General features: G+C 41.3%; 1 protein-coding gene across 2 annotated transcripts in view; it reads right to left on the bottom strand.

Moving 5' to 3' along the window:
* Positions 1 to 13,586, bottom strand: part of RASGRF2 (Ras protein specific guanine nucleotide releasing factor 2) — a 252,292-nt gene that overhangs the window by 133,948 nt on the left and 104,758 nt on the right. For both annotated transcript variants that reach the window (XM_070465761.1, XM_070465762.1), the window contains exons 6-9: positions 11,766 to 11,845; positions 11,200 to 11,393; positions 5,539 to 5,648; positions 4,537 to 4,655 (exon numbers count right to left, since the gene is read on the bottom strand). In XM_070465761.1, coding sequence (XP_070321862.1) covers positions 4,537 to 4,655; positions 5,539 to 5,648; positions 11,200 to 11,393; positions 11,766 to 11,845 — 503 coding nt within the window. The remainder of the gene's footprint in view (positions 1 to 4,536; positions 4,656 to 5,538; positions 5,649 to 11,199; positions 11,394 to 11,765; positions 11,846 to 13,586) is intronic.

Genomic DNA, 13,586 nt, shown 5'->3' with positions numbered 1-13,586 from the left:
AGATCTAAAGATGTGCAGGAGGAAAAGAACCCAAATTTATATGGGTCCCTGAATGCCACCCATTCAGGTGAGTGTTTAAGCGGGCTGCCTGACAAAGGCAGAGTCATCACCTATTTGGTGCCTAAAGAATAACACAGAGGTAGTCCTGGGGGAGGGTGCGGGACTGGGGAACAGGGGCGGGAAAGGGCTTGGTTCCAGTGATAGGAATGGGCAACAAGGAAGAGAGGTCGGTGGGAGCAAACTGGCAGAGAGCACAGGCAGCAAGTAATCAAATATGAGGAATAAAGGAAAGATGAAAAAGCAGAAGGCAGAATGCTTAGAGGAGTAATAGCCGCAGAAGGACTGTACTCATGAGACCCACTGGTGGAATCAAAGCCAGAGATCTTTCAGAGGACCTGGGTTATCCTGGCCAGGAGATGGCGGTGGATTCAGCAACATAAAAACTGAAAATCAGAAAGGGAATGGATGGGAAAAGACAGTAAGTTCTAGCTTTGCCATGGGCGGTCATGAGTCATCCAGACAGATGGGTTAGGGCCGAGCGGAAGACTGCAGCAGAGACAGGTGGACAAGTGGGTTTGAGGGATGTTTTCAGAAAGGATATAACTGAGGCTAAGAAAACTGAATAATAATGTGTTCGTGGGTAAATACTTCTAGTATTTAATGACTTTGTAAGTTGGAAATTTTTAAATATACTGTTAACTCATGTATTAGTCATTATTGTGAATTTTAGCTTTGAGGTAAAAAACCAAATGTTTCCTTGGCAACTATACACTAATATGCCTAATCTATAACTGCTCATCTCAGATCCAAATAGGAGACTATATGCATTAGGTATGCACAGAAATCTGTACATCTGAATTAGAAGTGAACAATTTCAACACTGGTTTATAAAATAATATTCAAAAAGATGTTAAGTGGGTTTTTTTCACATTTCATCTTATGTTTGACATGATGTTTCAACACAACTATAAGACTTGAAGATTCCTTTCTAGTTATTACAAATAAGAGAAATCATTTAGTCTTAATGATCCTTTGCATCATCATCGTCATCAGTCTATCTAATAACTGGGGTCAACTTATAAAAAAAACTTGTTTTTCAGTCACTAAATTCTCATGGTGTGACAGTCAAGACTGGCTAATGCCCTTATTCTTATTCCATTCAGTAGTTTGAAAAGACTGAAGAGCAATTTCCAGGTTATTGGATTAGGCATTCGAATAGGTATAATTACTTCCAGACCCCATGTTACAATTTCAAAGAACACTGGTACATTCAAAGTATATGATTTTGAGTCTGGGAATGATTAAAGTACCAGAAAGGTTCACGTTTCATTCTCAATGCATTTAGCTTTAAATTCAGTCACTCTATTTACTTTTCCTGATTCACCTTTCTACCAGACAACGATGACTATGTATGATGGACTCTGCACAAAATGTCAACTTACAGTGCCTTTATCTTCTAATAAATATTCATATATATTTCATGTTATTGAAAATGGAAACTTATTCCAAAATTTAGATCTTGGTTTTTAAAGTTTATGTCATAATCTCACTGACTCTAGTCTAGTCATTCTTACGAACATTTAATTTTCACAACAACCCTAAAAGACAGGTACTACTATTAACCCCACTTAAAAAGAGGAAGGCGCTTCCCTGGTGGCTCAGTGGTAAAGAATCTGCCTGCCAATGCAGGATGTGCGGGTTCGATCCTTGGGCCAGGAAAATCCCCTGGAAAAGGAAATGGCAACCCACTGCAGTATTCTTGCCTAGAAAACCCCATGGACAGAGAAGCCTGGTGGGCCACAGACCATGGGGTCACAAAAGAGTTAGACACAACATACTGACTAAACCACAACAAAGAAAGGAAACTGAGGCTGAGAAGTTAACTAAATTGTCCAATATCACACAGCAAGGAACAGGAGGAGAAAGGATTTGACCTCCATGATGTAGCTAGCTATACTTTCTATTATTGCCTCAAACACGTCAACATTTGCTCAAGAAACTTTGAAAAGATTTTGAAAATAAATGACAATGTCAGAACACTGCTATGACACAGTCCTTTGCATTACACTCGTCAACTATCTAGTAACTGGAATCAGTTTATAATAAAAGAAGCTATTTCAATCAATAAATTCCCACAGATTGACATTCAAGATTGGCTATCACCCCTATTCAGAGGCGAGCTTTCAGATGACCTTATTTTTTCTAGTCCTCAGAATTAAAATTCATTTTGAGACTGAAACCACACATATGTATGCATATATGTTGGCACTCATGCATTGAAAGCATCTAGTAAAAAAGTAATAATTGTAGGAAGCAAGGCAAAACAACACAAACTTTCCAAACTGACTGTAACTGGATTACTTTCTACTTTCAGATTAAGGTCTGGTTTCTTTTTAAACCACCTTTATTGAGTAATTCCCAAACATACTAACCAAACCAAACAACACAGAAAAATACTCCTGAAAGGCAAATCATTAATATCAATATCAATACATCAATAACATCAGATATATTAATAACTGACAAAAGTGCCTCAAACATGTGGTACAGAACAAGCAATAAATAAAATCTAGACATGAGTCAAAGGGAGAGGTAGTGCATGATCGGTTTTTCTGGTGCAAGGAAAAAAAATACGATTTCTTCACTGGATTCAACCTTCCAGCATTTTTCATCATAGATGCTTTTTCCAACTTAGAAATATATTAAATGTTTACATGTAATAATAATACTCATCAATCCAAAGTCCTTTCAGAAATTGAATACTAGTTATAGAAACTTTTGTTTCCATTTTCACATATTACAAAGCTCAAGTCCTTTAGTAAGTATTTTTTGGGGGACTCCAAACATAAGAAAAATACAAAACAAGACAGCTGACATTCAAAACTGCAGTTCAACAAGCAATTCAATTTAATCCATTGTCCGTTTTCCAGGTATCTGTAATGGAAAGCATTGTACTAGGCAAGAGAGAATTCATAAATACTGCCCTTCAGAGTTACAATTACTGGGACAGACAGGCAAGCAAACATGTACAAGAGGACGAAATGCAGCCACCAGGAGCAAGTGGGCTTGGAAATGAGGAGGGAGGTAAGCTCATCTGCACTGGAGGGAAGAGGGGAAGATGAGGAGGAAATTTAAAAGGCTCTTTAAAAGGAAATTTAAAAGGCTCTGATCTGAGCCTGACAGGACAAGAGGACCTTCCACAGGCACAAGAAACATGGATGAGGGGATCCCTGGTCCCCAGGCTGAGGCCTACACACGTAAAGATGCAGAGGCAGACAATGCCAGGAAGGCAGGAAGCCAATATGGGGACACAGTCTGTGAAGAGGACTGGAGGGGGAATTAGGAAGGCCTGGTGCTGTCAGCATTATAGTCCACTATTACTCAAAGGAAAATTAATACTTCAAGTCAAAAATGAGAAAGGTATCATATCCCGAAATATACTTCCAAACTTTAATATATGTGTGATTTCTCTCCTTGTAAATAAATAATGGAAAATAGAACAGCATGCGTTAAATTTTGTAAGTGTTCTGTGCAAAAATTAATGTGTGCAGCACAAATAATGTCTTGTTTGATGAGGTAAAAAAAATGTTTCAGGCAGCACATTTTGGTAGGCACTAGAAATGCAGTTATCGTCAATTAATATTGGCACATTATAAACAGAAACCACATTAAAGGTTAATTCTAGTTCCAAATTTATATGCCACTCTTCCCCAAGTTCAAAATTATGACTGTGTGCAATATACTGCCTGAAATCGACTCTGTGAGGGCATGTTCCTCTCCCCCAGGACCCCTACGCACTTGCAAGGAATTTCGAGTGTGGTTTACTTCATGTACTTCGTAATAAGAACCACAGAGGAATATCCACTGTCATGGCGTAGCTTCTCTACAGTTTCCAGCATAAATATCTTTCACTCTTCAAAAGCTTAATTTACTGGGTGATGCCCCCAAAGCACACCCCTCAAACATGATACCTTGGCCATCGCCAAAGTATGGCAGGGCAAGTTGAGACATTTCATCTAGCAACTGGAGTTACCAACTGAATCAAGTCATATCATGTGGGGCAGATCCGGAAGTGCTGATGAAAAAGGGGAACAAGAGACAGCTGTTTTCACTGCGGACATTGTCCCCTCTCCTATGGGAAAGGGCTCTGAGTAAGGCAAGTTTCTCCTGGGCCTTTGCCTGGATGTCGTCACCACCTGGCACTGCCACTCCAATCGGCCAGACCAATCTGTCCTCCTTGGAGCTGTAGAGAATGTCCGGTCCAGTGAGCAGGAGGGTCCAGTCAGAGTGTAACTTACTGTCCCACTCGTGCTTTACTATTATTGTGTTGCTGTTTTTCATGGCCCCTGAAAAGAAACAGCACAAAGGTGGGCCTCAACCACAGCCTCGGTCAAGGCCACGGGGACGTCCTGCACGAACAGCATCAATCAAACAGCTACATCAAGCCTGCTCCACAATGCTTTCCTGGATCTGCCTGTGATAACGTGACAGGTACAGAGACCCCTCGGCTGGTGGGTCTGCTGAGCAAGGACTTACCTTGGCGGATGAAAGTCTGGCTGGTGTCCAGCAAGATATCACAGCCCTCGACGATCATTCTTTCTATGGCAAGGTTCTTCCTTATGTTTTCCGTGTCGCTCACTTCATCATGCATGACCCTGCCAAATACCATACAGGATCACAATGAGAGATCTTCTATTATCCCAGTAGGTGAGCAACAGAGCTCCATCTGGGAAGCAAGGGTTTGACCTTGTAACAGTTTAACTGGAGATGTAGGGTAAGTCACACTGGACTTCTAACCTTCAAGTCATGACTCAAAGCAAAGCAAATGGAGTATTCTGGGAATGTTGCTTATAAATTCAACAGGAAAAGCAACACATTATTTTACAAACAGCTTCTTTCATTGAAATTAGGATGCCGTTTCTTAGAGGTGGAGCAAACTAGAGACCTTTATACTATATATATTATTTATATTTATCCCTTATAAGTTAAAGGAACACAGCTGTAAAGAAATGCCTGAAACACTGAAAAGTCACTGATCAATCGAAAATATACATTCTCCAACTTCTTACCAAATATGAATACAAAAACGCAACTAACCATTTTCCTATTATAATGAAAGAAATGTGAATCTTTTCAAACTTAAGACAAAATGTGTCTAATCTCAATTATATAAACTTAAATGAGATAAATAAAATCATTTTCAAAGATTTTATATATATAATTATTATATAAATTTTATATATATATATAATTTTTTTCTTGGTTAAAATTAATGTGCATGCTGATTTAGCACCATCTTAGAAGCTAGCATTTAATGTTCAGGGGAATCTGAGAAGCCGGCTTATGTCTTGCTTCTTGTTCCCGTGGATATACACATTCAGTTCAGTTCAGTCGCGTCCGACTCTTCGAGATCCCATGGACCACAGCACGCCAGGCTACCCTGTCCATCACCAGCTCCCAGAGTCTACATTAGGTCTTCACAAAAGACTAACATGCTACTTTGCCATAACAAGTCTTCATTATAAATTCTTCACATACCTGGACAGTTCCTCTAGTTTGGATTTCGCAAACTCCAGACTTTTCCTCTCCACATGCTCATGGGGTGTATGAGCCAGGAGTTCATGAAGCGTGATGATATACCTGGGGATCTAGAAGCAAATCAAGGCCAGCGTGAGCAGGAGGGCCAGATGAGTAACACTAGACCTTCTCTACTGTGCCATCTCACTTCTGAAGAGCTCATCTCTACTCTGACACGTCTGACTGTTTTACAAATATATTTTTTTAAAAACAGTTATTTATTTGGCTGTACTGGGTCTTAGCTGCACCTGTGGGATCTAGTTCCCTGACCAGGGATAAACCCAGGCCCCCCGCATTGGGAGTGCGGAGTCTTAGCCACTGGACCACTCAGTTTGAATATTAGACTTCAAACATTTGTTTGAAGCCCCACAAGCAAATATTTTTAAGAACTACATTTAAAATGAACTATGTTTCAAACCTCACACATGCAAAAACTTCACCAAGAACACATGAAGATAATAAGGCACAAAGAAACAACTGTTTCTTTAGATTTTTAATATAATCATACATTTCTCAATCATAATTTTTGAAAACTGGTTCATAGGGGAAAAGATACAGTTATCAGCAAGTCACTTGAGTCTGTATTTTAGATTTATTTGTCTGTTTACAATTTTTTAATTGACAATCCTATTGCAATGTTCTCTTTAAGAATCAAAATGTGGGAAAAGATATGTTTACCCTTATTACATTCTGATCCTGCTTTACCTCAACTCATCCTTCTAGCAGTAAGCAGTATTGTTTAATTAGATCATTTGTTTGTACTTTTATTAATGAACAGACTATCTATCTGAATTCTCTCAAAGTCAGAAACGCCACCAACCCTGTGGAGGACTTAATAGAACACAGTGAAGATTTAACTCAAGTTAAACATGTTGATTTAACGCAACATATTTTTTTACTGGCTTATAAACTAAAAATTGTTAGAAAACAGGGGCAGTGGGTTTAATTTTAATAAAAATCTACAGGAACAACAGCTACCATAATGCTGCCCGCCATGGGTCAGATTGGGAGTTTGAGGTTTGCATCCAATCCTCCAACAAAACATAAGGATTATTTGCCCACTTTACGGACAAGGAAACAAGGCATGAAAAGTGCCCAAAGTGGCCTCACAGTAAATGGCAGAGCCAACCATGAGCCCAGCTCTGATCCGTGCACTAGTCTAGTGGGTGTCTCTGCAGGGACTGGGATTTTACTCAGCCCTTGAAAGGACCTCTAAGAATGAAGAAAGTAAAGCAGCTTCCCAAGACTCTGTGGGTAGCTCCTTCCATGTTGGCCTGAGGCATTGGCAGCTCTAGCTACAAATCTGCTTTTCCTCTCTTGCCTTCAGTGGGTCATTTGCTAATATTTACAGCATACCCACCCAGATTACCCATGGGTACAGAGGGCAGTGCCCTAAGTATAGACATCTATCAGCAGTTCATACTCTGGGGTCAGGTCCTAGAGACTGTCATCAAGTCAGAGTTTTGGAAGTGAAGTATCCTCAGTTATAGGAGGATGGGTCACAAGAGAACCCTTCCTCTGAAGCTCATGGGAGGAGGCTGTGTGCCCCTCTATCCCATAAACTTCTCACTAAGACAGTTGGTTGGGCCATTCCGCTTGGTGAAGACTGCTGGGATAAGTATGCTTTCAAATATCCCTTTTTTACAATGCCATGACTGATAAAAGTTTGCCTCTAAGTTGGTAGTTCTACAAGAAAATCAAGGCAATCAATAGATAAGGTACTCAATTTCTCATAACAAGTGGAGGGCAGGAGTGGGAGAGCCTGACTGCTTATAATGTTCTGAAAATCCACAAAACTAAGCTCAGTCAATAGCTTCATGATCCTCCCCCGATCATTAAATCTGCTTTAGAAAGTTCTTTGGCTAAGTGTCAAGTGGATGGATTTGAAAGTAACTGGCCCATCTCACTTTCTGGTAGAGAAACAGATAAGCCTGAAACTACCAAAAAGCAGGCGAAGGACTTCTTCAGAGAGAAATGGACAGCGCTCCAAAGAGCTCATCTGATATATTCAAGAACTGATTATAAATCTGTCCCCTAAAAGACCTTGGAGCTTCCCAGGTGGTGCAGTGGTAAAAAAAAAAAAAAAAAAAAAAATCCATCTGCAAATGCAGGAGACATAGGAGATGTAAAAGACAAGGGTTCGATACCTGGGTCTGGCCGGAAAGATCCCCTGGAGTAGGAAACGGCAACCCACTCCAGTATTCTTGCCTGGAAAATTCCATGGACAGAGGAACCTAGTGTGCTACAGTCCGTGGGATTGCAAAGAGTCAGATAAGACTGAGGGCACACACACACACCCCCCAAGACCCAAGGATCATAGTAAGTATTGTCTATATGAATCATAATTCTTTCAATTATGAAATAATACTTGTCACTTTTAGACACTAATTAGCTTGCTCTTTAGTTACACTAAATAGGTAAGTAGAGCGGCAAGTGGCTACTTCCTGGAGGACCTCTAACAGCACTGTCCTTGTCAGAAGCAGATTTCACGATTTGCTCATCTATGGACACAGGAGCAGCTGAAGACAATTTAAACAGTACTAGCCAAACCACTGTTTTTGCTACATAAAAATTAAGTTAATGACTACCGTACTGTCTATAACAAATATCTTGATAACACAAACTTACTTGTCTGATATTAATAGTCCAATTGAGGATAAATTCACTGCATCATCAATTAAGGATAAATTCACTATAATTCCTCCATGTTTCCATGCTGCTGCTGCTGCTAAGTCACTTCAGTCGTGTCCGACTCTATGCAACCCCATAGAAGGCAGCCCACCAGGCTCCTCTGTCCCTGGGATTCTCCAGGCAAGAACGCTGGAGTGGGGTGCCAATGCATGAAAGTGAAAAGTGAAACTGAAGTCGCTCAGTCGTGCCTGACTCTTAGTGACCCCATGGACTGCAGCCCACCAGGCTCCACAGTCCATGGGATTTTCCAGGCAAGAGTACTGGAGTGGGGTGCCATTGCCTTCTCTGCCATGCTTCCATAGTTCAGCATAATTCACTCACAGTAGCAACTGATTTACTCAAAAAACAGCCCAGAAGAGGTGGAATATAACACTTCTCTAAATATACACAGGCTAAAAGTTTCCAGTTACTTCTCTTCCTCCTTAGGCCCTGATAACAACTTTTGCCTCCATATCTAGACTTGGTAGTGGCCTCTTGGCAGTATGAGCTAAGGTCACCTCTTCCACTCTTGATCTAAGGGAAAAAGCATCACACCCCAGTCTTATCCCAAGGTGTCCAGCTTACATTGGAGCAAGGCGGATGTGCAGAAGTACCACTGCTAATACAAAGTATGCAGAGGGAAGCAGACCATCTGAGGGAGCAAACACCTCAGGGAAAGGACCAAAAGGGAACAAGAAGTACAGAATGAACCTAGCAAGAAAAACCTTCGAGTTTCTAGAAAGGGCACTTTTTCCTCAAGTGTTCTACATGGTCTCTCCTAGGAAGAAGGCAGGAGGTAGAACAAGACGTTTGGGCAGCAACTCCAATGTTTTCTGCTCTTGGTCTGTTCAAAATAGCTACAGAGAAGGAAAACAGTTTTGGAGAAGCAAATAAATAAAAGCAGAATTCAGCGCTCTTTCAATTTGCACATTTCTTGCAGCTGCACCAATTCTGGCTAAATTCTTTTAAGTTTGAGGTTCTTTCAGCACCCACTGGTTACCCTAGTCTTAAAAAAAAACAAACAATCTCAACATCTGACCCTTCAGCTTAATTCTAGGATCTGGAGGGTGGGATCTGAAGGCTAGTTAGTTAACCGGCTCAAATTTCTAGTCTGGTCCCCCAGAGAGGTAGGGCTCTGGGAGATATATAGAGATCAACTGTCCCAATTTCAAACTTAAGAAACAGAAATTCAGATTGGTTCAATTATGTTTCCCAATGCTATGACTGAAGGGAGAGCAGGACATGCAGGTCTCCCAAATACTCCCAACCCGGACACTATGGGAATTCATTCCCTGGGATCAATCAAAATGCCAAGTTGTTGTTATTGGGCTTAAACTCCAGGGGGAGAAAAGAAGGTTAGAAGAAGACTATCTCAGCATTTTTAAGAAATCCAAAGGCCTTTCCAAGACCCTACATTCAACTGTTTGGACACCTGACCTAAAATTCAAGTACAGTTCTTCCATTTTAAACCACTGAGAGACTCACCCCAAGGGAAATAAACAATACTTGAAAAGGCATTCGTGGGCTTTCAGGAAGGAAGTGAGGCTCCTCTCTGAATGTTCCATGCATCTTTCACAACCCTACCTTTGTTTATACACCTGAGTTGAGGGTTCCTAGGCAGACAGGATTTAGAGAATTTAATCATAACCTAGAGCTAATTGCCAAAGATACAAATAGAATCTCAGAACATTGAATAAAAATTTATTTCACTGCAAACAAAATTTCAAATTATAATTTTGTATAAGGTTTTTAAAAAGCATTTTTTTCTTTGTAGTTTCTCTTATGGAATATTTGTTCAGAGAGGCAAAGAGTTAAACAATTCAGTTCCATCGTGAAGAAAAAACACAACGGCATTACAGTTTCACTATACTTAAGTTGTTACACATGCATCCTTTTGGTTTTTTAAAATCTTACTAAACTTCTGCAGTGACTTCCAGGATTTCAAGCAGGAGTGACAAACTTTAAGACAATTATGAACCAGAGCAGCCTCTCTCTCGGAGGCTACAAAATGATCAGCTGGGGTCAGACATACCCACTCGGAGGGACAAAGCCCTCCACAGAAACCATAACACACATGATTAGAAGAGTCGGTTTGCCACATAACAATTTGGAGGGCTGGACTGAAGCCCCACAAATTCCACAACGGGAACACTCAATGCTTTTCCAAAAGAACAAAATCAACACTTTTTTAAAAGGACAGGAGATTCAATTCACATTTTGGCTTCTGCAGCTCTCACTAAAGAGTGGTGAAGTCTTAGATACAGGAAAGGATGCAAGTGTACTTGATCTTTCTGGTTGCTCTAACCCCCAAAAGTGAAGGTTGGGACAAGCCCTAGGTTCACTGGAGCAACCTGATTAGGGGCCAGGAGTCCCCAGGCCTGGCCAAGGCCTCTGGCTCCTTCGTTTCCCCACAGCCTCTGTGACAGGGAAGGTCCTCCTTGTGCTCTGCAGAGCTCCAGCCAAGAGAGACTCGGCAGCAACGAGAACAGGGCAGGAAAACAAACACCTTCCCAGCAGTCCTTCCTACCCCCCACCCCACCCCCCCGCCCCAGAACCTTTTATGCAACCAGCCCGCACTGGAACATTTGCACGGCAGCCTATTTCTGTAAACCCAATAATATTTTTAAACACGCTGGAGGAGGAGACTCCATGGAAGAGGTCTGTGAGGAATCTTTCTGCAGAGAGAAATTTGTGCTGCATTTCCAAAACAACAACAAAAAAATCACTCCTGATTTAATTGTCTCAAAAATGCCTGATTTTCTTACAAACACTAGACAGACTGGAGAGAATGCGTGGCATAGATTTGTTTACCTCAGGGTCAAGCTCAAGATGACAGAGGAGGTGTCACAACCTCCCACAGGGGACACTTGCACATCTCATGCTGGTCACACTGGGTATCAGTCGCATGGAGCTGGAATCAATGACTTATAAGACACATCCTGGGAGACTTACCTGAAACATTGGATATGTCAAGAATGTCTCCAGCATCCTCCCCTCACAGGCAGGGTTGGCTTCATACTGTTTTAAGAGTTTGTCAAAGTCTCTGTTTTGCTTACAGTTGGCGAGCACTTGGAGGCTGTACTGGTGATTACGCACAAATTCTTGATAAATGTTCAGCATGGGGAGCAAAATATCAAAGAGATCAGCTGGAAAGAAGAAGCAAACATGGCCGTCTCTCTCGGTGCTCAGTGAATTATCCACGGGGCAGGGGGAGACGGTTCACTCTGCGGGAATGGCAGAGAGCGGCTCCCGGCACCAGAGCAGGCTGCACGGCCCAGCGCAGAGGCCAGAATGACTGACCCGGGAGGATGCACCCCGAGGCAGAGCCCAACTCTAGTCCCCCAAGAACCTTGACGGGCCAGGGGAAAGGGTCAAAAGGGCAGAGTCCCCGTGCCCACAGAAGCTCCCAGGTCATCAGGGAAGTTCAAACAACTTAGGATGAATAACGCTGAAATTATTTTACTCTTTATTGCAGCCAGATTAAGAGATAATGTTCTCTCTCTAAAGCATGCACTTACCTAAAATTAAAGTAGGCCAGTTGGCTATTCTTGCCTTCAGTCCTTGATGAAATATTTCGTGAAGAAACATGATTGTTTCACTATAAAAAAAATGGAAAAAATAATATAATTTAATCACTAGAAAGTGTCTATTTTGTTCAAGAAGTTCACTGAGTGCTTAAAGCCTTAAGTACATGATATACATGCCTCTCAGGGCCTCTGAACCATACAACCAATAAAAACATGGATTATATCAACCCCCAGAAAGCAACTTATCTTTCAACAACCCGAAAACCTCAACAAAAATTCTGAGCTAAGCCTCAAATACTGGAAGACAGTAAGCACCAAATCACTGTCTTATAACCCTCTTTATCAACTTATAATACTGATAAAAACAGCTTTCTACTGTTAGGATGTAGCCCTTCAACTGATAATCAGAAAATTAGTTAAGATCCTTCTCTTCAGATTTAATTCTAGATGATAACTCAGCCAAAGTTTCTCTCTCACACTAAAATGAGTTTTGACAGAAGGAGAGGGGGAAGAGATTTGACAGACCTCTACCATAACCACTCCTAAAACCCTCATGCCAGAAAAGTAAAGGAAACTTCTGGAAAAGCTGTAGCCTACATAAACATATAAAATGAAGACTGCATCAATTAGAGATCCAAATTTCTAGAAGGTTCAATAAGGGGAGTTATCAAAGTAACATTTGCCTTCTCCTCACTAGAATTAACCTACTGGAACGAGCCTTTGAAGGTTTTTCTGAACTAACACATCGACACAACCAAAAACAGGATTATTCATGTCAGTGACATACTTGGGTTTGTTATAAGTCAAATTTCACAAGAAACATCAATGGGAAATCCTTACTATCTATGAATGGCCCAGGAAACACGATAGATGCTCCTTGTAGACTGTGATTTGTTTTCTTTCATAGAAATGTTAACTAAGCAGTGTTTGTTGTTTTAGGATTTCAACCAAATCTACTTTGGTAGGTATTGTAGATTAGTCCTTCAATCTCCATTCCATCATCCTTCTAGGTAGAGAGGATGGAGAGATGAAAGTACATTTTCCAGAGTCCCTTGCAGAGAGGGTTCTAGATGTAAATTCAGTCCCACCCATAGATGCACATGGTAAGATATGAAAGGCAGAAGCAGAGGCCATCTTCCTGTTACTGAAAGTCAGTTATGCACATGTGTTTTGGGGGCAATTTCAGTGCCTAGCCTCAGTGGTCTAGTTTCTAGGCACCAGTTTGACAGCTGAGAGGCAGATGTGATGGCAATGGTGGAAGCAGTAGTTTTCTAACCTCTGGGTTATATTTGTGGTGCTGTGCCCTTGAATTCAGTGGTCCAGGCCTGCTGTCTGACTTGTGCTCCAGCCCTTCCAAAGGATCCTATAAGCAGTGACTTCCCTCCAATAACAGAGGAGGTTCCTCTTTCCTACACTGAAAACTAACTGGCATATCTACCTTCATATTTTGGTATTTAAATAGTTAGAAAACAGGTGAAACAATTCTTGGTGACTCCAACATGCACACAAACAACATTCCAACGGCCTGGCCTCTCTCAGGTCTTTGAATTTCTTTCTCCAAAGGTCTTGTCTTCCACTGACCTCAGACAACACTTTTTTAATCTTCCTCTAGACCGTCTCGTTGTTCATAACCTCATCCACTCCCTTATCTCAGTTTCAGGGGCACTGCTCTGTGACCAACTCCTTACCTTTGAGTTCATTATCTTTAGAAACCTGACTCCCCAAATCCCTTCCCACCATCAGGACCTGAGTCCATTGATCCTGCTGCCTTATGACTGACCAAAATCCCCTCACAACATCATTTCCCTTTCT

The sequence above is a fragment of the Odocoileus virginianus genome, chromosome 3 (assembly GCF_023699985.2).
Source record: "Odocoileus virginianus isolate 20LAN1187 ecotype Illinois chromosome 3, Ovbor_1.2, whole genome shotgun sequence".
Classification (NCBI taxonomy): domain Eukaryota; kingdom Metazoa; phylum Chordata; class Mammalia; order Artiodactyla; family Cervidae; genus Odocoileus; species Odocoileus virginianus.
The sequence above is the reverse complement of the archived record's forward strand: the minus strand, read 5'-3'. Positions and strand labels throughout refer to the sequence as shown.